The sequence below is a fragment of the Equus quagga genome, chromosome 18, assembly GCF_021613505.1.
Source record: "Equus quagga isolate Etosha38 chromosome 18, UCLA_HA_Equagga_1.0, whole genome shotgun sequence".
Lineage (NCBI taxonomy): Eukaryota > Metazoa > Chordata > Mammalia > Perissodactyla > Equidae > Equus > Equus quagga.
In genome coordinates, this window is record NC_060284.1 from 1465572 (window position 1) to 1491193 (window position 25622).

At 42.9% G+C, this 25622-nt stretch overlaps 1 protein-coding gene across 3 annotated transcripts in view; it reads left to right on the forward strand.

Annotated features, from left to right (window-relative positions):
• The window catches only part of PATJ (PATJ crumbs cell polarity complex component), a 305804-nt gene that overhangs the window by 63566 nt on the left and 216616 nt on the right, over positions 1-25622 (forward strand). For all 3 annotated transcript variants that reach the window (XM_046645368.1, XM_046645370.1, XM_046645369.1), the window contains exons 17-19: positions 1631-1762; positions 20123-20332; positions 24066-24185. In XM_046645368.1, coding sequence (XP_046501324.1) covers positions 1631-1762; positions 20123-20332; positions 24066-24185 — 462 coding nt within the window. The remainder of the gene's footprint in view (positions 1-1630; positions 1763-20122; positions 20333-24065; positions 24186-25622) is intronic.

Here is a 25622-nt window from a genome sequence, read left to right on the forward strand (position 1 = left end):
AACCATCTTAGGTTCTTAAACCCTATCTGGTGAGGCAGCTCAGCCAAAATTCTAATGCTCATTAGTCAGTGAGGGTGTTAACTGCCCCAGTAGAACATCAATCAAACTGTGTTAGCTGTTGGAACTTTACTTTTTATTGGAAGGTGTAAGTGTTTTCTCTTCAAGTGTATCATAGCCTCCCGTCAGCCTGATATATACAGAGGTTATTGATCCAGACTGTTCCCACTAATGTTAGGTTTTGTAATTCAGGAACCAAGAAATCGTTCCCATGTTTAGATTCCATCCACCATGGATTCAGTATTGACTTTCCATGACATGCAGGAACTGTCTGAGATCTGGACCAACCCTAATTTTAAAATGTTTTTGTATTAGCTCTGGTGCCTTACTCTTCCATATTAGAGGTGTGGCCCTTTGGTTCCATTAAATGGATTTTTCCGCAGGTCACTCAGTTAGGTTCGTGGGAATGATGCACTTTCATTTTGTTTACTAGGATCACCTTAAATTTTTGAAAGTCTACTTTTAAAAAGGATTATTTAGTCAGTAGCTTTATTAAAAAAAAGAGTTTCAAAGGAAACCCGCTCAAAGATGAATGACTCATTAATGTATGGAAAGAATATTTATCTGGGCCTACTGTGCGCCAGGCGTTCTTGTGGGCTGAGTGGACGACCGTGGTAGACTCTGCAGCCGCAGTTTCCATTCTAGCCTGGAAGCCAGGCATTTTGTCAGTTGCTACAGCTACAAAGAAAGCCAGAGTAATTCTGGAGCTTCAGACAGAAGTTCAGAGCATTTGGGGGAAGATAAATTGTGTGAAAACAACAATTCAGTGCCGTAGGTGGTATAAAAACGGAAGGTTGGAGCAGCTCTCCTCCTGCGCAGTCAACTCATTCCCCCTCCATCACTTAGCTTCCTGGTTCCATGTGGCGGTGACTTTTCTCTGACAGGAGGGGACCTGGGTAAGGCGGCTGGGGGCATGAAGGCAGAGAAAATAACCAGGGACCTGTGTACTGGGGAGTTGTGCTGACCTGCTTCCTCCAAGATCAGATTTTCGTTATTTCAACTCAGTCATTTTTACCTGTTTTTAGACTTACCTGACTCCCAAACATATGGGTTTTTCCCAGCTTATTTTTCTAGTAAAGTTTTCTTGAAAACTTCCGGGAGCCAGCAGAGTGTTATCTGTGTGTCCTGCTCTGGTTCCTGTCTGTGTTGGCACCTTTCTCTCTGTCTCTCACTGTAATTATGAAGTCAGTGCTACTTAAGTGTCTTATAAGCTTTGACTTTCTTGATGTTCTTATTTTTACTTAAATTGCATATTTTTCCTTTTATGCTTCTAATGGGATGATGAACTCATTGAAGTATAAGAGGTCAGTGTTAATACTTTGAATGAAACAGGTACTTTACATTAAAAAACTATGAACAGTCTGTGTTTTAAGTCCTTGAATTTTCATGAAGATCTTGTGCTAGAGTGTATGTGCCCCGGTGCATGCCCCTTTTAAAAAGATTAAAAAGAAAAACTGTGCATGCCAAAGAGAATCCCCAGTGTGAGAAGAAGCTATGAGATCTCTGATATGCTATTTCTTTCCAGAACTGAAAGGACAGTGTTTCGAAGCATTTATGTTCTTTGTTCTTTCAGGCTGACCACAGCATAGACGTCAATCCTGAAGAAGATGATGATGGGGAGTTAGCACTGTGGTCTCCTGAAGTCAAGATTGTTGAACTAGTGAAAGACCACAGAGGCTTGGGATTCAGCATTTTGGATTACCAGGTATAAGAACCTAAATAGAGTTTTTTGGAGCAATTAGTTTATATTCAAGTTATGTTGATTTAGGCAAAGCGCAATGGTTCGATGTGTACACCACTGTCCAAAGATGGGGCTGTGGTTTCCACTGTTACCTTCACAACTGCTGGCTCCCTTAGTGAATCAGTGGTGGATGATGTAATGACGGGGCAGTAGGGAGGCAGCAGTTCATGCCCCTGGGTGCTTTTGGAGACTGGGACTTGATGACTATTTTTTTTTTTTGAAGAGACAAACGTATTTATTCTGCTAAAATCTCAAGCAAGCGAAAATTTACCAGGAGATTCTTTGTACAAACAGTGGGTAAGCCAGTAGCACCATCTTCAACTGTGGCTTTGCGAAAGCCAGAGGACTGTTTTTCCAATAGATCTTTTTTTTTCTATTTTATTTTTTATTGAGGTTATGATAGTCTCCAATCTTGTGAAATTTCAGTTGTACATTATTGTCTGTCAGTTGTGTTGAAGGTGCACCCCTCACCCTTTGTGCCCACCCCCATCCCCCATTCCTCCTGTTAACCACTAATCTGTTCTCTTTGTCCACGTGTTTGTCTATCTTCCACATATGAGAGGAGTCATACAGAGATTGTCTTTCTCTATCTGGCTTCTTTGACTTAACATAACTCCCTCAAGGTCCATCCATGTTGTTGTGAATGGCACGATTTTTTGATGCGTTTTTTTATATGGAGGGTCTTTTTCTCCAGCTTTATTGAGATATATTTCACATACCGTAAAATTCACCCATTTAAAGTGTACAGTTCAGTTGTTTTTAGTACAGAGTTGTGCGACCATCACCACCATCTAATTTGAGAGCATTTTCATTACCCCAGAAAGAAACCCCGCACGTGTCAGCAGTCGCTCTCTGTTCTCACTGCGCCCCTTCCCTTCACGCGAAGGTTGTTACCGTGTTGCTTACCTATTAATCTCAGTGAGTTTAATTAAGTAGAAATGCTCACGGTGAAATTACGTTTATATTTATATTTAATATAGAACACATAATGTCTATGTATTTATATGTACCCCAGTTATAACTAGGGTAAAGTTACTGATACATTTGGGGGGGATGTGAATGTTCACAATACGACATCTATGTTTATACCAGTTTACTGGTTTATAATATTTCTAGACCTTCTGATTATCATGGGGAATTAAAACTGTTGGCAAGAAATCTCTTCACTTTTAAGATGCATATTTTAATACGTTAGTGCTGCCTAAACACATTGTGGTTTAATAAAGCAAAATGTACTCTATCAAAACACATAAAATGCCAAGTGATATAAAAATCAATTCTTTTTTTTTAATATAATAAAGCAGTTGGGAACAGATTAAAAGAAAAGTACTTTGAGCATTATGTAAGAACATTCAGTTCCATATTTTGGCAGTGTGATTTAAGATTACTGAAATAGATTATACCTATTTTGTTTTTGCTGGCATATTTCTGTGCCAGTGCACTCTGTTATTAGAATTTCTCTTTGGAATATTATTGAATTATGAGTTTTTGATTCCAAATAATGCGTATTTTGGGAAATGTTTTTGTCAAGAAATATCCATAGTGTAAGATTCTGGAAGTTTATCTATTGGTTAATATTAGGGCATAGGAAACAAATGGCAGGTCTGATCTCATTTTCTCCTCCCCACTGTAGCCCTGTCAGCTCACACAGGGCAGGTGACTAATAAATATTCACACAGTGATTGAATAAAGTTTAGGTTGGGCAAAATTAACTGGGACTAAATGAGCACTGGGAGTTTTTGTTACCCATTTTGACAGGTGGAGTTAGTTTAGGAAACACCTTTCGGTTGTGGAGCTAGATATCCAGTGCCTCTGGATGTTGTGTTCTTCTGTAGTGAAGATGTCGTGAGGCTCACTCCTGCCTCCGTAATGGCATCACCTGCAAGTGTTATTTTTGACTGTTGCACGTGTCGGAGCAGAGACGAGCTTCAGAAATTAAAAACAAAACTAAACCAACTTCAGTAAAAGAAGGAAAGAAAAAGTGTGTCATCCTTAACAGTTGAATCTCTAGTTAACGGAAAAATTCCTCTATCAGCACTGACTTTACACTTTTTAAGAAAATATACAGTCAGTTCTGAATGTGGATGGTTTTTTCTTCACTGCATTCCAACAGGTTTGCATTGTAACATACCTTTAGTTTTTTGGAATTTTATTTTTATGTATAAAATTCTAGGGTTTTCCCCCCTCTCGTCTTCCTCACCATCATTACACATACTGACGTTTATTTCTGCGCAAATTATATAAAGTAATTTTGCTGCAAAACAAGTGTTAGATATTCCTTTTGTGCTTCTCAGAGACCTGATAGAAAAATGCTTCATTTTCTAAATGCTACTTTGACTCACATTAAAGGGCTCAGCTTATTTACTTCTGTAGCTGAACCTTAGAAGAAAAAACATTCAGTCTTAGACTGAATGTTGTTCTTTCGTCCACCTTAAGTACACGTGTAGTTATATACAGCACGTTTTCACCATTTGTCAGTGATAGGTAGAACTGTTATCCTCTGTGACATTTAGATGATACGTAAACACAATTTAAAATTTGGTTTTGGCAAGTTAATTAATTGGCTATACCGTTCCCTGTTCTAATTAGGTAATAAATTCTAAAGTTCAAAACGTTTTTCACAAGGCCAGGTGAAGGTTTAGCAAAAGCCGGGAAAGGCCAGCTCCCTGGTTATTATTGTATCTGATGCATCCTGTATGAATTTATTGGGTGGCTGCAGAGGGCCAGTGCAGATCCCCGCCCCCGGGATCCAATCAGAAGAGCCGTGGAAACGTCTTGCCACAGGGAGAAAGTTTCAGTGGAGTGGAGAGCTTCCAGGTTGTAAAGGACCGGCATTAGGAGTATTGAAGAGATTGAAAATTTCCTTTGGAATATTAATTTCAGTTAACCACTCTTCTTGCTAACTGGTTTTTCTCTAGAATAGTAAGAACTTCCTTAGGAGCCTGACAAAATTATATACAACATCTATTTCATTGGTGCTTATGCAATTTCCTCATCTATAAAGTGGGGATAATAGTGTCTAACTCAAAGGATTGTTGTGGATTAAGGAAATGAATGTGTAAAGACATAGGAAATGTTGCATTATTGTGGAAATGTGAGTAGTATTATTAATCATCCAGTTTAGAAAATAAGCACAGAAAGTTTTGATATCCTCGAAGATGGAGCCATACCACAATATGTTTGTACTCTATCAATTTTTAACTATATAGTTAGATTAGGAAAATTAATAAGTAGATGCCTTTGTTTAGTGAAGTCTAAATTTTTTTTTTTTAAAAGATTTTATTTTTTTCCTTTTTCTCCCCAAAGCCCCCTGGTACATAGTTGTATATTCTTCATTGTGGGTCCTTCTAGTTGTGGCATGGGGGACGCTGCCTCAGCGTGGTTTGATAAGCAGTGCCGTGTCCGCACCCAGGATTTGAACCAACGAAACATTGGGCCGCCTGCAGCGGAGCGCGGGCACTTAACCACTCAGCCAAGGGGCCAGCCCTCCATGTGCATTTTATTACAGAGCATCCCTGTAAGAAATTTATTACGGCAGATCCTCCTGTTTTTCCAGCTTGCAAAAAAATTTCGTTTCTTAGAGACAAGCTGCTACATAGTATTCTCATTTTTAATGCTTATATGGAAGTTTAGTAGGTATTAAAAATTAACATAGTGGGTTCATATGCATTGTGTAAGAGCTAGTGTTTATTGCTTTAAAAGAAAATAATTACAAATTTAAGAATCCTAAATTAGTGCAGGTAATTTTTTGTGGGTTAATGTTCAGTGATGAAGCAGTTACTGGGTAGTCTGAGAGTCTGTAATTTTCAATTTCTGCCAAAAAGCTTGAAATAAATTTAGAACCATGTAGATTTTACCTTCAGTTGACCTTATAAATTAAACATGGCAAGTGGATATTTTCTGGTGTTTTGATTTATGTTGAACTTTGAATAACCCCTCATGATTATAATTCACTGGAAATGTTTGACTTTAGCCAATTTTTGAACATTAGCCATGAGATTGCCATCCTTGGTACTTTTGAATTTCAGTGATTTAGAAGGTAGAATTTATTAACCAATAACCCTCCTCCCACGTCTCCTTCCTCGTTTCTCTCCCCTCCTGATATGGATGGACTCAATTTTTGCCAAAGCAGATATTTTTGAAAGACTTTGGGTTGATCTCAGACACTGGTGAGAGAGAAAAATAGAAAGTGCGATAGCACAGCCACTGAAGGGGGTGGGTGTGTAAACACTGCTGAGAATGCTCTGAAATTTGCTGAAAGACCAAAGGAAATGATGACTCATTAAAAAGAGTAGTGAAAATATTCCTCCCTATAAAAATTAACAGTGATTAATTTTTCTTAATGGAAGAAGTGGGATATAAAACCCAAATAGCATGAAAATAAAACGGGGCGGCATTGCGGAGTCCTGGGAGTAGTACGCCTTCGTCTCTGCGGGAAAAACTTGGTGTGCAATTCTGGCCTGACTGCTAACTCTGTGAGATGGAATCCTCTCTGAAAAGGATTTTCGAAAGTTGTAGGAAGGGATTCTATAAATTTCACGCGTGTGGCTTTTTTCATATCATATGTGCATTTCTGAGCACATTTGAAATGTTTTAAAACCACATAATACATACTTGTGGCATAAAAATTCAAAGGTACATAAAGGTACCCCGTGACAGGTAAATTGATCTCTGACCATGATCCCTCACTTCTCCCAGTAAAAATTCCTGTTTTTCCTGTCCATCTTCCCAGAGATATTTTATACATACATGGTTATGTCATAATGTTGTTTTATTGCTTACTGTTTTTTTCCCCCACATAAATAGCATAGGTCATACACACTTTAAGCACGTTGCTGTTTTTCTCAATTATCTGTTCCTTCACTTTGGTGTTTATAGACCTACCTAATTCTTTTTAATGACTGTATGGTGTATTATTGTCCACGTACAATAACTTATTTGACCCATCTCCTGCTCCCAGTGGGTGGGCGCTTCAGATGAGGCTGTGATGGATATCCTTGCCATACCCTTTTGTAAAAAGCTGATACTAAATCTTGTGATAAATTCATAGAAGTGGGATTGCTCATCAAAAGACATCTTTTAAATTTTGGCTCATTTTTACCAAATTTCTTGAACATAACTGTTTGTGAGACTCGCGTCTATTCAGATCACTTAAAATTGATGCTTTCTTATGTGGAGTCGTTTCTTTATTCAGATAATTCTCCTGGAAAATAAAGTGTAAGCAGGTGTGCAATTCATGAATTTGCTAATGGTTTTCCATGATATGGACAGATTAAGTGATTGCAATAGACAACCATCAATTTTGTTTCAACTTTGTATTGGCAGTAATTAATTTGTTGACTTTGGTAGCTAAGAGGGCATAAAAAGTCTATTCCTATTTAATCTTATCAGAAAATAGAATTTAGAAATGGAAGAAATTAAGGACTTTAATTTTTGCTACAAGATTTGAGATTTTGGGTGAATGCTACTGTTCGTACATAGCGTTCAGTCGCACGAGAAAGCCCAATATGTTTGTGTTCATATCAGCTGATTAGTTTCTGGAATCTGAGATACAGAATTCTAAGTATCGACATAACTTTGGCATATGATAGTACAGGTGTTAGTAACATTAAAAAGTCAGATACAAACCTGTCCTGTTTCCAGAATCTAAAATAGAGAAGGTCCGTAATGTATTGCATGTTACCATGAAGTTCCGTTTCAGTGCTCAAGGGGTCTCATGACATGGCCACCAGCATCTGTTGCTTGTTTTCTTTTTGTTCTTGGTTTTTTTTAGGAACTCTTTGAGTCCGATTCGCCCATGTAGGATTAAGATATTGGTACTAAGCCAAATGCAGTCAGTCTGCCACTACTGGCAGTCTCCGTGCTCTTGCAAATGCAGCATAGAGCTTGCTGTTGAGCAGGCCACGCAGCTGCGTGCGAAGGGCGCTTCTGCTGGACGGAACCTCAGGAAGTGATAAAGGCTGCTCTTTGCCCATCGTCATTTCTGCCCACATTTATTTTTGTTAGCATCAAAGCCTGTAAGCTACAGTGCCAGCTGGGCTGGAGATTTCTTTTCACAGAGGATTTGCCGCCTCTCCCTCTATGGGAAAGTTCCGTATCTTTTAAATCATTTTAAGCTGCTTCCTTGGAAAAATAATTCTTAGTAGTGTGTTCCTGGAGTGGATTGATTGTGGCTGCTGGGGAAGCTCTCTCAAGGCTTAAAGATTGCTTTTTAAGCCTGCGAAGTCGGGGAACGAAGGGAGCTCGCTCCTGGTGTGTGGAGTTCGCAATGTGCTCAGGATGGTGACTGACTTCTGAACACCTCCGTGCAGCAGGACCAAAGGCATCAGGAGACCAGAAGCCACTTAATCAGAGATCAAAGAGGCTGTGTGGACGTCAGCTCAAAGTCCCGACGGTGCAGATCAAAAGCTCGCCTTCTCGTGCTAGCTGCAGGGATGGGTCAGCAGGCGGCCTCGGAGATCTTAAGTCAGGCCTGGGGTTGAACTTGGCGGGAATTTCATGGCTCCTCTGGAATACGAATTTGGCAAAAAACCCTTTTGTGTCTAATGGGGGAGAGAATGGAGGGCAGGCAGCAGTGCTCATCCGTGGGACGGTGCTCCCTCCTGGGCCAGCTCTCCTTCCAACAAGTGTCTCCACGTCACGCTGGAAGGCCTTGCTGAGGTCCTGGAGTGACGGATCTGCTGTATTACCTTCAGCGAGTGTTTCAGAAATGGCCAAGCTTAAATGTTAGTCTTATGAAATGGCCATGGAAAGCGAAAATAGAGGCATGAAGGTGCTCATATTCATGCTGTATCTGGTAATTACGTCTCTCCTGTGAATGCTCAGGATGTCCACCAAGTTAGTGGGTGTCAGTCTGGCTGTGCATCTGTCTCTCCCATGTAATTAAAAACAGCAGTAACTCAAAAAGAAAAAAGAGCGTTGGTTTCAGAAGACTCTCTGTCTCTTCTGGCGTCCTGTCACCAGCTCTGTTGTGGTGTGTTCTGGAAGTTCCCCGGTTCTGACGTCAGTGCTAGGAGATGACAGTCAGCCCTTCCCAAGGTGTGGCCGAACGATGACTCAGATCCACAGACAGGCCTGCGCTGTGGCCTGCTCTGCCCTGTTTGAGGGTGTCGTTTGGAGCCAGGCAGTGACCCAAACACTGGGACTGTAGCGTCTTCACGCACATGGGAGCAGCCATGTTCTCCCCAGCAAGGGCCAGGGGGTGGTGCTGCCTCCTTCTGGGCCAAGGGCCTAAGTTGTTAATGATGCCTGATGAGATCGGCTGCCTGATCCTCAACCAGCATTTTCCAGGGCTCAGGTTCCCCTGTCAGCTGTTCCCGCTGTGCCTTCCTTTAATCAGGTATTACATCCGCTGGGACGCTGCTGTGAACACGGGACGGTTGAGAGCACTGGCTTGCACGTCAGAAAGGACCAGTATTTGCGTTCTGGCTGTGAAACCCTACTGGGACTTTGGACAAGCTTGTTAGTCATTCTTATTCTTGGTTTACTAAAACAGTAATCCCTCAAATAGATATAATGTTTGCATTATAAAGTTGTGAAGACTAAATAAAAGATGTGTAAAGGTCCATGCTTTTCTAGGCATAAAATAATGTTACTGGTTACTGAAAAATGATGATGATAATGAACATTTTAAAAAATAGAATCTGAGCGCAGACTTGCTACACCTGTTATTCATTCTCTCCTTCAAAAAAATAGTTTCTAATATGAGCTGGTTTGGGGGTATAAAGATGAAAAGATATGCTGCCTTCAGAGGTCTTCTATTTAACAAGTGCATATTGAATGTCTCCTGTGCCAGGCACTGTTTCAGACGCTGGGAACACAGCAAGGAATGAAATCAGCGACAGACTCCACGTCCTGGTGGAGGTTGAATTCAATCGCAGGTAGAGAGAATGGATGAATAAGCATATGTTAAAATATAATAAAGGAGACAGACTTGAGAACAACTCTCTGCAACACGTCAACTATTTTAGCAATGGGCGAAGGAAGATAAGAGCCTCTGGTGATGGTTTCTTAGGATCCGGAGAGGCCTCTCGGGAACTGGTGCAGGCCTTGTAGACAGACAGGAATGGCCTGGAATTGATAACTTGGTCCTGATTCCATGTCTTTGTTTTCTTTCTTAACTGTGGACTGTTTAATTTCTATCTAAACTTTCAAATTGTATTCCTCTTAATGAAAATCCTTTGAGAAACTTTGTATTCTAATATTTATTTGGAAAACATGACCACCATTTCACATGGCAATAGGAGCCGGTAGTTATACACTGCATACTCTGCGTCGGGCACGGGGAGAGGCTTTCTGTGTGTATATGTAAACCGATTCATCATCTCCACAGCCCCCTGAGGTGGGCCTGGAATCGTCCTCGTTTTATGAGTGAGGAGACTGATGACACAGGTTAAGGAATTGGCTCGAGATCACCCAGTTCTCAGGCAGTGGAGCTGGCTCCTCAGTCTGTGGTCTGGTGGCCAAACCGTCTTTGGACCAGGAGCAACACCGATTCTTCATACTGTGGCTCAAGAGAAAGATGGTAGAAATTTCCAATTGTCTTTCCAGAGAGACACACTTACTGCAGTTCCAGAAGATTTGTTCAGGTCACTGCTGACGCCCGATGGCCCCTCGCCCTGCTCGTCCCGCCTGGACAGCGCTCTGTCCAGACTAATGGCTTTTCCACTGCAGCGAGGAGAAACTGCGTGTTCCGCCTGAGCTGTCCCGGCGGGACCCCTTGGCCTTTTCCTGTGTGGTTTCCAGTTCGGCGGAGTTTGTTCTGCACGTTGTGTGCTGAACATCACAGAGAGCTGGTTGCCCTTTCAAAGATTCAAACAAAATCGTGGAATCTTGTCTAAAGACCGTGTCCTTGATGTGGCTGGCACTGGTCGTCAGAGACCCCCTCAGCCTGGAGAGGGGTCCTGTCTTTCAGTGCTGCCCGACAGGAGAACGAGGCCGCGGGACTCCGTGCTGTTCCCAGCCTCTCTTCCTGGGCAGGGCCTGCGGATCTGGAGTGTAGGGTCAACCTTTTATTTTCGTGTGTTAACGTGGAAGCTTCCCATCTGAGTGGTTAGCAACTCATAGCTAAGTCACACATGCTAAGCTGAATTTCGAAGGCATAGATGAGAGCGTAATTGTTGACTCCTGAAACCCGTTTATCCTGGAACTTCCTCTCCATCATCATCTTCGTGATAACAGGAACAGTAGCGGCACTTACGAAGTAATTACTGCGGGCTGGTGAGCACTTTGTGTGCCTTACTTAAACCTTCTAATGGCTGTGAAATCTGTGCTGCTGTTATTTTCATGCACAAGTGGGAAACCTGGGTCTCACAGATCAAACAACTTGAACAATATCACTCAGCTAGTATTTCTAAGTGTTTAGGTTGAGAGTTGGAAAATTAAAATAAATTCTAAAACTAATGTTAAAAGGGCTTTTAAAAGTTTTGTGTGTCTGTACTTTCCCTGCATCATAATAACTTTTAACTAATATAATTTTTTTTTTTCCTGGAAGATATTGGCGTATTTCTTATTTAATAAGCTCATTTTCAACTTAAAAAATTTGGGGGGGCTGGCCCAGTGGCATAGTGGTTAAGTTCACATGCTCCGCTTCAGTAGCCTGGGGTTCGCAGGTTCTAGTCCTGGCCAGGGACCTACACACCACTCATCAAGCCATGTTGTGGCGGCATCCCATGTACAAAAAGTAGAGGAAGATTGGCACAGATGTTAGCTCAGGGGCAATCTTCCTCACCAAAAAAAAGAAAGGAAGAAAATGGAGGGTGAAATACACATAACATAAAATTTACCATCTTAACCATTTTTTAAAAATTTGTGTGTGTGTGTCCGGAAGATTGGCCCTGAGCTAACATCTGTGCCAGTCTTCCTCTATTGTATGTGGGCTGCTGCCACAGCATGGCTTGATGAGCAGTGCTAGGTCTGCGCCTGGGATGCAAACTCGTGAACCCCAGGCTGCCAAAGCAGAGCGCCCAAACTTAACCACTACACCACTAGGCTGGCCCCCATCTTAACCATTTTTAAGTGTATAATTCAGTAATGTTAAGCATATTCACATTTCCACTAATGTAATTGTAACGGAGGCTGTAACTTCGTCCTTGGGCACTGCTCCCTGCCTGCTGGAATCCCAGCCACTGCAGCCAGATGATGGGGCTTTTAGATAACAGGCAGTTGTGTGGTTGGTTTGTTTTCCTTACAACCAGCAAAAGTCCCGGGCCAGGAGTGAGTGGTAAACATGTAAACAATTACAGCACGACAAATTTTTCAAGAGAAGAAACATCTAAGATGCATATTTAATATCCAAGGAAAGTACCTAATAGGAGACCAGAAGAGTATCAGAGGAAGCAGTTGTCTTCAAGGAGTGATTTCCGTGGGCTCCTGCTTGAAACATTTTAAGTCAGGTGCTTATAATAGATTTCAAAAAAAATTTATTTTCTTGCTTTTTCTCCCCAAAATCCCCCCAGTACATAGTTGTATATTTTAGTTGTGGATCCTTCTAGTTGTGCTGTGTGGGACAGTGCCATGTCCACCCCAGGATCTGAACCGGTGAAACTCTGGGCCACTGAAGCAGAGCACGTGAACTTAACCACTCAGCCACGGGTCCGGGCCCCTAAAATAGATTTTTAAAGTGCTAAGCTATACAGAATAAAATGACGTGCAAGCTCGTGTATTTTTTCCTCTTTAGAATAGATTTTGCTCTTCTAGCCAATTTCTCTGACCACTTCTCTCCCACTGCACTTTTAACTGCCTTACTGACTCTGCTGCTCAGAGACTGCTTAGTTCCATGTGTGATGGGTGGAAAAATCTATTCCTAATGCCTAATAGTATTTAGGAAGTCATAAGACACAAGGAGCCAGGAGCCATATCGGTTTAATCTGTCTTGAGTGCATTGAGTGTATTTTGTGGGTACTTTGAACATGATGGTGTTGTGGTAATTGGTATGGTTAGTGTAGTCCTTGGCTGTATTATAAAATAGTTAAAAATGGGGTTAGATTCTGATAAGATAGCTTGCTCATTATTCATGAGGATCATTTAGTTATTGCCTTGCATTCACCGTAAATACATTTATTTCTCTTTCCTAAAAGTAAATGCTTAGCTCGTTGGTCAGATCAGAAGCAGCTCTTATAATATAATTAATTACATCCGACTGTCTTAAACCAGAACTCTTCTAGTGATTTTAATTCAACTGATAGTTGCTGACGTGACTTTTGTTGCTATCTAAAAATGGCAAAGGAAAAAAAAAGTTGTTTTAAGATTCATCTTATAAAAAAGGGCACATACATATATTTGTTCTTTGTTTTGTTTTGGTGTAAAGTTGTGAGGAAGTTAGACCTTGTGTGGTCAGTGGCCTTTTTATGAGTTCTTTAAAAGAGATCACGAACTGAAATTACACCATCTTTGTGGCCACAGTGTACATCTTCTTCCTTGTGGGTGCATGTTTTGAATCAACCTCCATCATTCCCTACTTTTTATAGTGGTTTAGTGGATGTTTTGGTAGAAATTAATAACAAATTTGACTCAGGATCCTCTGTCAAATCTAGTTATGGGATGTTGGAGTTGGGGGAACAGATCGTAACTGTCGTGTGTCCAATGTTCTCGTCTTACGACTGAGGAAACCGACTCAGAGACGTGGTGGACGTGTGCACCTTTGCATGGCCGGGCTGGCCCAGGCTGCGCTCAGAACAGGAGCTTGACTTCCCGTCCACACCCGCCCCGCCACCAGTGGGCTGAATAGCTGTCTTCCTTGTCTCTCTCCTATGTATAATTTCTCCTTTAAAAAAAATCTCTGGATTCCTATTTCTTGACTGACTTTGCTAACAATGGAAATTTTAATTCAATGCAGCTGTACCTCAGAGCTTGCGCGGATTGCTGTTTCTTCCTTAGGATGTGGCTGTGTGTGTGTGTGTGTGTGTGTGTGTGTGTGTGTGTGTGAAAGAACCTTTCCTTTGCCTTTCTCTCTCCCCAGTTCCTTGTGCCCAGCTGTCTTTTAAATTTAATGGTTTCTTTCTGTAGTCTTCATTCTTGTGACTTCCTTGAGATCTTGTCTCGAAAATTTACTTAACTATTAATTTATTTAGATTTTAACTCAATAGCTTTTAGTTCAAAGAATGATGCCACATTTAAGGGTGTGCTTTTCAACGCCTGAACATTTGGCTCCTGCTGCTTTCCTAGTTTTCTCTCCATTGACCACTGTTGAGTGGAGCAATTCTCTCACCAAATGTAATGTAGCTACTGCCTCGTTATCCAGACATTAAAGTACAAGATCCTTTACAATTATCTTTGAAACATACTTCCTCACATTAATGAATGAATATTTGTGGAATGAAGCTCAGTAACCTAATTCTGTAGTGACGTGCACCCCAACGCTGAGTTCATTGGCTGGAGATGTGTTCATTTGTAGAGCACTTTCTGTTTCCTGGTTATCTGAGCTTGTTTTTCTAGTCATTCCTTGGGATCGTTTCCCTTTGGTGAAGGACTCTCTTGATGCAGGAGAGCAGGCGTGTTGTGGTGAGCTATGCAATGGCACAGAACTTTGGTGACATAGAATGGACACCATATGAATTAACCCTGTTTCCTTTCTTGACTTATTGAAGACCAGTTTTATGTATTAATATACTCAGTTGACAATAAGTGTCAAAATTATCAAAAGGCAAAGTAATTTGTACATGAATTTTTACCTAAAATAAACCGTGGTCTGTCTCCTTGCCATCCCACTCTGGTCTCTAAATTGTTGTTACATTACTTAAGGTTTTTAAGTTCGTTTTGGATACAGAATAGATTTTTTAAAAAAGAACCCGAAAGTTATTCTTTATTTTGAGTCCATGTAGGTGAGTCATTGTCACACCTCAGTTTCGTTTCCTTTGTTGGAGTGACTGTGGAGCATACACATGACGAATGTCAGCACAGCTCGTGTCGTATGTCTCATGTTCCTCTTATTTTCAAGAACACCTCCCCCGTGCATTGGCCATTGTGTTAAGGGTGACCACTCTTCGTGTTTGCCGTTTCTCTGTCTGCTCTTTGTGTACCGTTCTGCTCCGTGCCTTCCCGCCGAGCCCCGCCCTTACGTCTGCAGTCTCGGTCCTGGGCAGCCTCGTGGCTGGAGCTGCCGTGTCCCCTCGCTGAGTCTGTCTCTGATGGAGCCCACGTCTCCGTGCAGCCCCTCCCGCCCAGGTGGCACCCTGCACCAGCTGCAGTTTGTGTGAGCTTTTGTCTCTCTGCCCTGGGGGAATGTGCGCAAATATACATTTAATATATTTTACAGACACTTCAGAAACCTCAAACCCCTTCCATTTGGGCATAACGATTGTCACGTGTTTGCATCTGTTCATGTAAAAGGGTTCTTAGCTCGCCAATGAGTGAGTTCCTGAGAAAGTGAACGTAAAGTTTGGTGAACAGATGCGTGTCCTACCTGTACGTGCAGGCACGCCGCACGTTCTGTGCTCTCTTCCTTTCCGTCAGCTGGGTCCCAAAACAGAAGCCTCCAGTGGCCAAGGGTGTGATGTTTAAGGGGCTCAGTTTTAAGCCCTTTGGCAAGGAAACAATGATAACTTCCAACAGTTCACGCCTTCTTTCAACATTCGTCACTTAGCAAATACTCACCTGGAGGGAGAGGAGCCGCCTCGCTTGGTGGCTGAGAGCATGAACCCGGAACTTAACCTGCTGGTTCAAGTTCTCATCCTGCCGTGTGTCAGCTGTGTGCTTGGCTAAGTTACCGAGTCTCCCTCCACCTTGGTTTTCTTAGCAGGAAGGTGGGGATAGTAGTGGTGCCTCCTTCACATCGGTGTGAGGGTTAAATGGGTTCCTAAGAGTGAGATTTAGGCGTGTGCCTGGAGGATCGAGGTGGTGGTAGCAGTTGTTCCCAGATGACGGGACGTGGCCTTTGCCTGGTGTCCTCAGAGCCCGGGGAGGAGAGAGACCAGACATGCAGCCTTTCACTGTTTCCACTGCTGTTCAGTCCCTGCTGTGTGGCGGGCATGGTCGTGGGCCCTGGAAATACAGCGAGTAAGTAAACACCTCCAGGGTGCTGTGCACACGTCTGCAGGGGCCCCGACTTGTCCCCGGAGTTCAGGACAGTGAGGACAGTATGTCAGGACAAAGCTGTGTGGATGTCACAGAGCAGGGAGTGCCTGAGTCTTCTTCCGGGAGTCAGGGACAGCTTCTCTAGGGAAGCTCAGGAATGCCGGCAAGGCTGTCGATAAGGGGCAGGAGTGGGGAAGGCCTGCTGGGCAGATGGATGTTTGTGGGCCGTCCCAAAGCAGGCCAGAGCGGCTCACAGTCCCTGAATCGGCAGTTCTGTGCTGTGGGGTAAGGGGGGTGGGCAGGGGTCCCCGTGGGGAGGCGGGAGGAGCAAGACGGTGTGCAGATCTGAAGGAGTTTCTCCACAAGCAGTGAGGACTTTATCCTGAAGGAATCGCCATCACTTTTTTATTTTTAAAGATCCTTATTTTATCTCTGTAGAAAAAAGGGCAAGATTGGATACAGGTAGACCTATTGGGAGACTGTAGTACAGACGAGAAATGATGAGAAGCTGAGGTGAGGCGGTGGCAGCTTAAGTGGAGAGATGGGATCAGGTGGAAGAGGGAGACTCAGATCGACACCCCCCAGCACTCGGGGAGGGGTGAAGGGAGTGAGTGAGTGCTCGGGGCCAGAATGCCGTCAGGGGTGCGGGAGGAGAGGAGTCTGTCACCCTGGATTCTCCCTCATGGACACATCCAGTGTTTATAATAAACATCAAACATGAGCATCACTTTGGGACCTCAGACGTCCCGACACCGCTTTCTGTCAGGCAGGTACGGTGAGACGGGGCGCCTGGATGGGCCGTCTGGGGTTTCAGAGCTGGGTACCAAGGGGATTCAGGTCAGATCTCCTCTCTTCTGCGTGGTGTTCTGATGGGAGTTGGCTGCTCTTAATTGATGGTAGGAGTTTGATGTATTTTTGAGAGCTGTAGGGCACAACTTTCATAAATGGTCGAGTTGAAGCCAACATATGGCAGGCTGTTGGAACACGTATAATAATACAAAGCTTTTGAATAGAGAGGAAACAGCCCTTCAGAAGAGGAGAAGGGCTTGCGTGGTAAGAGAGGCTGTTTCTGGTGTCTGTGGTTGGTCTTGAGTGCCGTCTGCTGGCTGTTTGGTCTAAAACAACATCTTGATTCTTGAATACAATGTTCCTTGCAGTATTATTTACCAAAACAAGAAAAATTAGAGATTTTTAAAATTATGATAAAGGTGGTAAAAACTGATGGGAACTTGAAAACTTGACGTGGGGTCTAGGAGTTGGATGGAGTCTTGAGAAAGGTCTTTATAACATTTTGTTTGATATAACACGGGTATGATATTGTGGGCTGTTTTTTCAGAAAACAGACTTTTCTGAGGAGAAGCAGCCTGGGTCAGGCTGGTTCCGGAGCATTCTGGGTGCAGCAGAGCCTCAAGGAGAGCGGCCGCCGCCATGGGCTGTGGCAGCTGCCATTTTTCCTTGGGGCGGCTGCTCCGAGAGGACGGTGAAAGCAAGTGACTGTTGCTCATCCCAGCAACATCGTTCAGGCACACGGGAAACCAGTCCGAAAGTCACCGTAGAAGACCCAGCCCTGACCACCCTCGGTGGGGCGTCTCCAGGAGGAAGGGTGTGTCTTTTTCTAAGTGAGAAGGAAGCTACCGTGGGGTTCTCTCCTCCAGGGAGACTGAGTGCAGAATGACTGGAGGTCTGAGCACGTTTTCGTGAGCAGGCACACTTGGTGCTGATTCGGGGTCTAAGCAAGACTGTGCCCACCACGACTTTTCTGTATTAAGGGAAATCTACTAATCTTTCCGTTTCCATTATTCCCTGGTTAATCTTCCTTTGCAATGTTTCTAATTATCATTTCAACCGGTTGCACTTTGAAAAGCTACTCACCTGTTTAGGTTAAAAATAGTACTTTTTGACTCAGCGTTACACGAAACTGCAGAGATTGCTCTCGCCATCCCAGTGAGATCATTTATTTGCTTTTGGTATATTTTACAGATGCAATTTTCTCTGAGAAAGTGTAGTAATATTAATATGAAGCAGTGCTTGCTGCTTGTGCATTTCATGAGGGGAATAAGCTAATAGGTAGTTTCCCTTCCCCCCCAGTAAAAAAGCCTTTCATCAAACACTGACATCCCAAATGAAGGACGTAATTGTACAGCTTATTTATTAGCGTGTCAAACTTAAAATGTAATGGTTTCATATTTCAGGATGGAAAGTGTGTCATGATTCATGGTTGCTGGTGACAAAATAGACAGCTCCTTTATATTGCTGCTCTGATTGCCTGCTGATAGCCCGCTGCACTTTTTTGGGTTCTTTTCTGTTCTCTTCCTGTGTAATAGCTCCCTCTACTTGAAAAGATTGGTGTAATTGTAGTTTAACAATGTGTGCTTTATTAATGAGCACCCATGACTGTTTTTACCTTCGGTCCTCTTCATAAATATGTGATGTTAGACAGCAGATCGTGTTAGAAATTTACCAAGAATCTCTTGACCCTGGAGCGGGAAAGGAGAGTAAGGAAGTTACTAGTTAAGGAAAGTAGGAGGAGTTATGTTTGAGGGCATTTTTCAAGGAATTAGCTGGGTAGCCTTTGTTGACTTAAATATAATTTATTTGGTTAAAATTCCATGCAGTACTTGAAAATGTGCCTTGATGTCTGAAACACAGACGTATACAAAACCGGGTCAGAAAACTTCAAAAGACCCGTCAGCCCCTTCAAACTGACAAAGCCTGGAACTTGGCAAATTCTCACTTTGCCGATTCCACAGTCTTAGGATTCCAACACAAAACGGGCAATTTCTCTCCACTTTCCCAGGAAGCGTTTGATAGAAACCAACAGTAGTGGGATCGCACGTTACCCGCTTTATGGAGCAGTGTGTGCATAATGAAACCAAAATAGATGAAGCAAAGTGAAAGCTGGTGTGACTGGGACTCAATCAGTTTTTCTCTCCCTCACCGAGTGGGGTTTAGCAGTGGTACCATGTACCTCCACCACTAGGACAAATTAAGATGCTCTGCTCAGACGTAAGATTTCCGTGTGAGCGGATCACAGCTCTGTTTCAAGTTTCTTCTGACTCTTATCTTGGAGGAGCAAGTGCCAGAGCATGGTAGTCTAGAGCAAGGACTTAGGAGCCAGGCTGCTTGGGTTTGAATCCTGGCTCTGCCACTAACCAGGTGGGTGATGTTGGCAGGTTTCCTGAAGTTTCTGAGCCTCAGTTTCTTCATCTGTAAAAATACAAACAATAAACCCACCCACATCCTGGAGTTCTAAGCATTAGATGAGTTAATGATTCCCAGGGACTTAGAACAGAGCCTGACACCCAGTAAGTGCTCTGTATCAGAGTTCGTTGAATAAAGTAAAACATAATAGTGGGGTTAGAAGTGGATTTTTGTTAACCAAATGTATTTATTGAATGTCAATCTTATCTTCAGTGCTTACTGAAAAGAAATATCGGGCCTCCCAGTGGATGAGAGGTGTTTGCACGTCGGTTTTGTTCGTGAATTGACACTCATCTTCTATGTACTGGAATAGTTCTCTCTATGGGGCACCAGTACCATGTCACGATTTTAGGTTATGTGTTTTTGTTTTTTTGATGAGGAGGATTCACCCTGAGCTAACATCTGCTGCCAATCTTCCTCTGTTTTTATTTGTATATGAGCTGTCACCACAACGTGACCTCTTGACAGATGAGTGCTGTAGGTCTGCGCTTGGGAACTGAACCCCGGCTGCCGACGTGGAGCACACCAAACTTAACCACTGGGCCACCAGGGCTGGCCCAGGTTCTGTTATTTTTAAACATACTTTTTAATGCAGTGGAATATTCCATGGTTTCTGTGTCTTGTTTGAACTTAAGTGATTGAGCAGGAGGCTGCTCTGCTGGTGAGTGCCTCAGAATGGAGTGTCGTTTCCCGTGCTACACTCTCCGGGAGCCCACTGGTTGCCCACGAGCCATAGTAGATGGGCTTTTCTTTGGTGTGTAGTGTGACCATGCTTGAGGCTGTCAGAGAATCTTGACCAATTGTCCCCAGACCTCTTGTGGTCCAACAAAATACCAGTCACCAAAAGTTTAAAGTAGAAATTGATATGGATCAAGCACTCAGACATGTGGTTGAAGTTGTTCGGGCTGTGTCTTCACCTTGATATGAGCTGATATTTGTGTGGATATGCAGAGTGATATTTTAATAGGTTTTTTCATCTTTGGAAGACTGTCACCAGAATGCTGGACACATGCAGTCAATAGATGAGATTCATGAGTAAACACAAACCGTCTGAAAGCTGTGTATTTGTCTTCAGGGAACTGACGTGTCTCTTCTTGGCTTGACCCCCAGGACCCCTTGGACCCCACAAGATCAGTGATTGTGATCCGCTCCCTGGTGGTGGATGGTGTCGCAGACAGAGGTGGGGAGCTGCTACCTGGAGACCGCCTGGTCTCGGTCAATGAACACAGTTTGGACAACAGCACACTTGCTGAAGCCGTGGAGGTGCTGAAAGCTGTGCCACCAGGCACTGTGCACCTTGGCATCTGTAAGCCTTTGGTGGTAAGTGTTGAGTTTTGTTAACATAGGAAGTGATAATAGTGTAGGATTTAAGAACATGGATTTTGAAGACAAGTACACCTGACCTCGAATCCTTGTTCCACTGCTTCCTACATGTGTGTCCTTCTGCAAGTTTCTTAATGTCCTTGACTTACTGACTCAGGGAAAATAATGTCTACCTCACAGGGCTTTGGGGAGTAAAGATGACAGTCACTCAGTGCTTAGTACATTATTCCGTAAGTGCTGGCCGCTGGCGTTCCTAGGCCTGCGACTACAACTCACTGCTAATTTTGTCTTCGTGCTTTTAGCACAGACTTGTAAGGTCTCGCCACATTCCTTATGACGTAATTAAAATAAGTCTATTTATGCATTTTAACCTTGATTTGGGAATGACGTTGAGATGCATGATCAGTTGAAACCCAGTTCATACCATTTTAACCATGTGGCAATGAGATTCCAATAAGCTTTTCTGGCCATCAGGTGCCTTGTAACCACAGCATCGAGACTCACATCCGGTGAGGCCATCTGGAAGTCACTTTACTGCTTAATCTCATGTCCTGGGTCTGATTACTATTAGGACCGAAGGCCGCATCACTGTTCCGGTGCTGCTGAGGTCCCCAGCACAGAAAAATACTGATGATAATTTTCAAGCAGCATTGAGGTACTGTTGAGTGCCCACTCTGCATCCGTATTTTAAGCCCTTACATGTATTAACTAGTTTAAACCTCAGAGCTGCTTTAGTCCTCTTCTTACCCCCCTTACAGACATGGGGAGTTGAGAACTTCTTCAAGGTGAATAACTGTGAGGAGCAGAGTTGGAGTACAGACTCAGCAGAGTGGCTTCAGACCCTGTGCTCTTGGCCACGTGCTGTGTGTTGTGGCTGTGATTTGTCGTCAGTGGGTTCGTTTGTGTGCAGCGTGTCTGAAACAGCATGGCTGTAGTGGGGCATTGGACTGGATTTCAGGAAATCTGGGCCCTGTTTCTAACTTCGCTGCGAGTTCGCCCAGTGGGTTTCAGACTCAGAGAGAAGTGATGGAGTCACTGGGAGATGGTTAAAGTGCGGTGTCCCAGGACTCACCCTCGGGGGTTCTGGTTTGGTGATTCTGACGTGCTGGTCTGGAACCTGCTCTTCAGTGAATCACCTACGTGATTCTGATGCAGAATTTTCCTCTTTGAGAAACATTGTACTGGTGGTTTGATCATAGGTGTACCACTTTTCTTCTCTAGGCCTCTTTTTTCATTTCTGAGAAGACTGAACAAGACTAGAGAACTCCTAAGATCTTTCTTAACTCTAAAATTCTTTTATTCTGTGAAATATATTAACATACTACAAGTCTTCAGATAGATCTGTTCACATATAGGTGTGTCGGTGTAGACAGAGATACTGTGTGACACATGGTTCTTTTGCATTGGGGAACCTCACCATGCCCTTCATGCATGACCTTTTCATTCCTCAGATAGTGCACATAAAGATGCCTGTGTACTACACCTATCAGACACCTTAAACACTTCAAAATGGAACATAGCACCCAGCTAAGTCAGGTTCTTGACTTTATATTGTGTCTTTGGTGTGGGTGTTGCCATAGCCAATATGTAGCATGAGATGCTGGTTTGATTTTTGGGCAAAGTAAGGAGGCGAAACTTGATATTTTTATGGGGACCTCCTCTTGGTGTTTTGGATTGTGGCAGGAACTTTGTCTAGATTTTCCCTGATGATTATTTGCCTGATTATTTGGGCTGCCAGAGGAAATCCCCAACTACTTATGGCCTATGGGATTTAAACAGCATGACTTGAGTTGGAAGCAGTTAAGGAAGATTCAGGCCCTGTAAAAACGGAGCTTCGTACCAGCCCGCTGGGGATCCTGAGCTCTTTCTGCAGAGGTGGACGGGAGGAACCTCGGACCACGAGCCTCACTCGGAGGGTCTTGGAAGGTGGTGCTGATGAGGGGGACCTTCACCAGGCTTCCCTCGGGGAGAAGAAGGCTGCCCGGCCCTTGGGAGGGGGAGCCAGGAAAGGGATGGGAGAGAGGTCGCTTTGAAGACTTTGAAATGTTCTAAGTCCTTTTTAATGTTCGGGTTCTTGTGGCAGATCTGTCTGCTCGTGAGCTGTGAACAGTGACGGGTGGACCTTCTCTGAGCACTCTCTCGCTCCCTCTCACGGTCCGGTTGGTGTCCACGTACCACCTCGTGTTCAGTGAGCGTGGGCTCCTTCCTCAGCAGAAGGGGGATCGAGCATGAACAAGAAGGTCCAAAGTCAGATTGGGGCAGAAGGACTGTGAACATTCCACAGTTAGGAGGGAAAAATCATTTTTTATTGTCTTGAATCATACAGATATGTATTGTCCATATATTTATAGATATTATATGATGTATTATAGAGCTACATATTATCTATACAATATATTTTCATGTTAACCATAAATGTGACTACTTTCTCTTTTCTACAAACTCACCTCAAATGTGCCAGATCAAAAAATGAATGAACTGACTTTAAAAACTCCATTGTGTCTTCAGAACTAACAAGACAGAGCTGGCAGTGGAGTTCTCGGGCCAGATAGCTGTGGGCTTTTGCTTAGTTCTGTGGTTTGCGAGGCTGTGTCCTTGGGCCCATTGTGTAACCTCACCAGCTCCTGCTTCCTCATGTGTGAAGTGGGGTTGCGTGGCGTGGGGGTTGAGACCACAGGCTACACAGGCTAGCAGCCAGGCTTCTGTAACTGGGTGTGTAACCGACTAGTTACATAACTTTGGGCAGACTACTGTGCCTCTTTTACTCATCTGTAAAATGGGTTAATAGAGCTCCTACTTCCTGGAGTATATATTAATATAGTAAGTGAATTGCTATGTTTAGGGTGCCTAAACCTGTGCCTGTGAGGGAGAGATATGTGTGTATATATTTGCTGTTATTTTTATATAAAAATGCAATATAAAATCCTGACCTTAGAGGGTTGTTGTAAAGATTAAGCTGAGGTGAAGCGTTTGGAAGTGTTCACTGTAGATTGTGATATACAGCCAGACTCGATAAATAGCAGCTGTCAGCACCTGCTGCCCGTGCTGGCTGGTGAGCACTGCGTGGTGTCCCCCTCCTGATGGAGAGCGACCACACTGTACCATTATTAAGTATGTTGACTTTCACTCTGTCGATACTTACACATTTCTTAATATTAAGATCTCTTCCTGAGAAAGTGATCTTTTTCTTTAAGGAATACCTATAAAGAATAAACAGTTTGAGAAGCTTTGACCTGAATATGGCTTTCTTTTTAATTATTAAAGTTTGCTGTAATAAAACAGTTTACGTAAGTTTTATTGTGTACTTGCGCTTAATGAAAAGATGAAAATTAATCGGAAGAGAGTTTGAAACGAGGTATTTTCTTGATTATAAAAGTGCTTCTGTGGTTGCCATAGGTCGAGCATCGGGGGTGGGCAGAATGGGTGAAGGTAGACCAAAGGTGCAAACTTCCAGCTAAGGGGTAAACAAGTCCTGGGGACGTAACGTGCAGCACGGCGACTATGTTAACACTGCTTTACCGTGTGTTTTAAAGTTGCAGGTGTTAACCAAACTTAGTGTGGTGATCACCTCACATATATACATATATCAAATCGTTATGTTGTACGCCTAAAACTAATACAGTATTAAACGTTAATTACGTCTCAACAAAAACAGTAGCTTCGTAGTTGACAAAAACACTTCTCCAATCGTGCTACAAAAATAAATAAAAATAATTGCTTCTATTTTCAGGAAGATGATAACGAGGAAGAAAGTCATTATATTTTACAGTCAAACCATCATGAAGACAGGACTGAAATTTCAGGAACAGTTCATGATATAAATTCATCTTTAATACTTGAAGCACCCAAGGTATTTACTAAATTTATTACCCATTCGAATGTTTGCTGTGAGCTAAAGTTTCTATAAAGAGGACAAAAGCCTGTCCCCACTCTCGGCTAAATAGATACAAACTAAATAATTCCCCCTCTCTTTATTATTTCTTTTCTTTCTTTCTTTTTTTTTTTTTGCTGAGGAAGATTTGCTCTGAGCTAACATCTCTTGCCAATCTTCCTTTTTTTGCTTGAGGAAGATTCGCCCTGAGCCAACCTCTGAGCCAGTCTTCCTCTGTTTTGTATGTGGGTCACCACCACAACGTGGCTGACAACTGGAGTAGGTCCACGCCCAGGAACTGAACCCAGGCCACCAAAGTGGAGAGCACCAAACCTAACTACTAGGCCACGGGGCCGGCCCCTCTTTATTAGTATTTTTAAACTGAAATCTTTTCCCTCTGGTATCACATTGCCTGCCAATATGGCATAGGCCAGATGTGAGGCATTTTCAAAGAACAAACATACCCTATTTTATATCACTAAAATAGTCTTAAAATTTTGAGAGTAGAACACACTGTTGAAAATAGCCCTTAATTTAAAATGCTGCAGAAAACAGAGCTACACAAGAGAACTTACTGAATACTTTCTAGAAAAGAGTTATTTAGTCAAACCCTACCTTATGCTTTAATTTTAGAAAGTCTGTTTCAAAGCTTTTCTTTTTTTTTCTTGAAGTGGGCTGTGCTTGGTCTGCTCATTGCAGTTGGGGTATGGTTTTAATTTACTTGATAACAGTTGTCTTCAGATATTCTCTGCATATTTGTTGACGTCTCTCAGCTGATACATAGTCCTGTAATGTCCACTATATTTTTTGAGTGTAGACATTTTTTGTTAAAATTTCATAACTGCATGACGTGTTCAAATATACTCCCTAAGCACAGCTTTTCTTTTTTTAAAAAAAAATAACTGAGTGCAGTATTTGGCATACTGTGTTAATTGAAGCTTCCCCACAGTGATGTTTAGCTGCGAGGGGGGAAGCAGTGGGAAGGACTAGAGGCCTCTCTGGAATTTCCCCAGGTGACACTTAATGAATAGGACTTAAAATAGGCGATGTCATCAGTCCCTTGGAGGAACCGGGCCTCACTGTGCCCAGCAGCCCCGTGAGGTCCCTCTCAGCAGATCCCTCCGCTCCCCAGGCCGCGCCTGCGAACTCAGCAGAGTTTGTGCATGTGGATGACTCTTTAGCTCCTGTTGTATGCACTTGCTCTTCTGATTATGAAACGTAAGTTAGTTTAAAAGTCTACTGTATTCATTCCCTTTTGCCATATATTTTCAAGGAAGAGGAAAAAATATCTTGGTATTATGTGATACATTAGAAAAGAGTCGTACTCAAAATAGTGGAGACATAACCCCCGTATCTTTAGTTTATAATGTTTTTTGAACATTCGAATAGCCATAATTTCTTTTGAGTCACATAAGC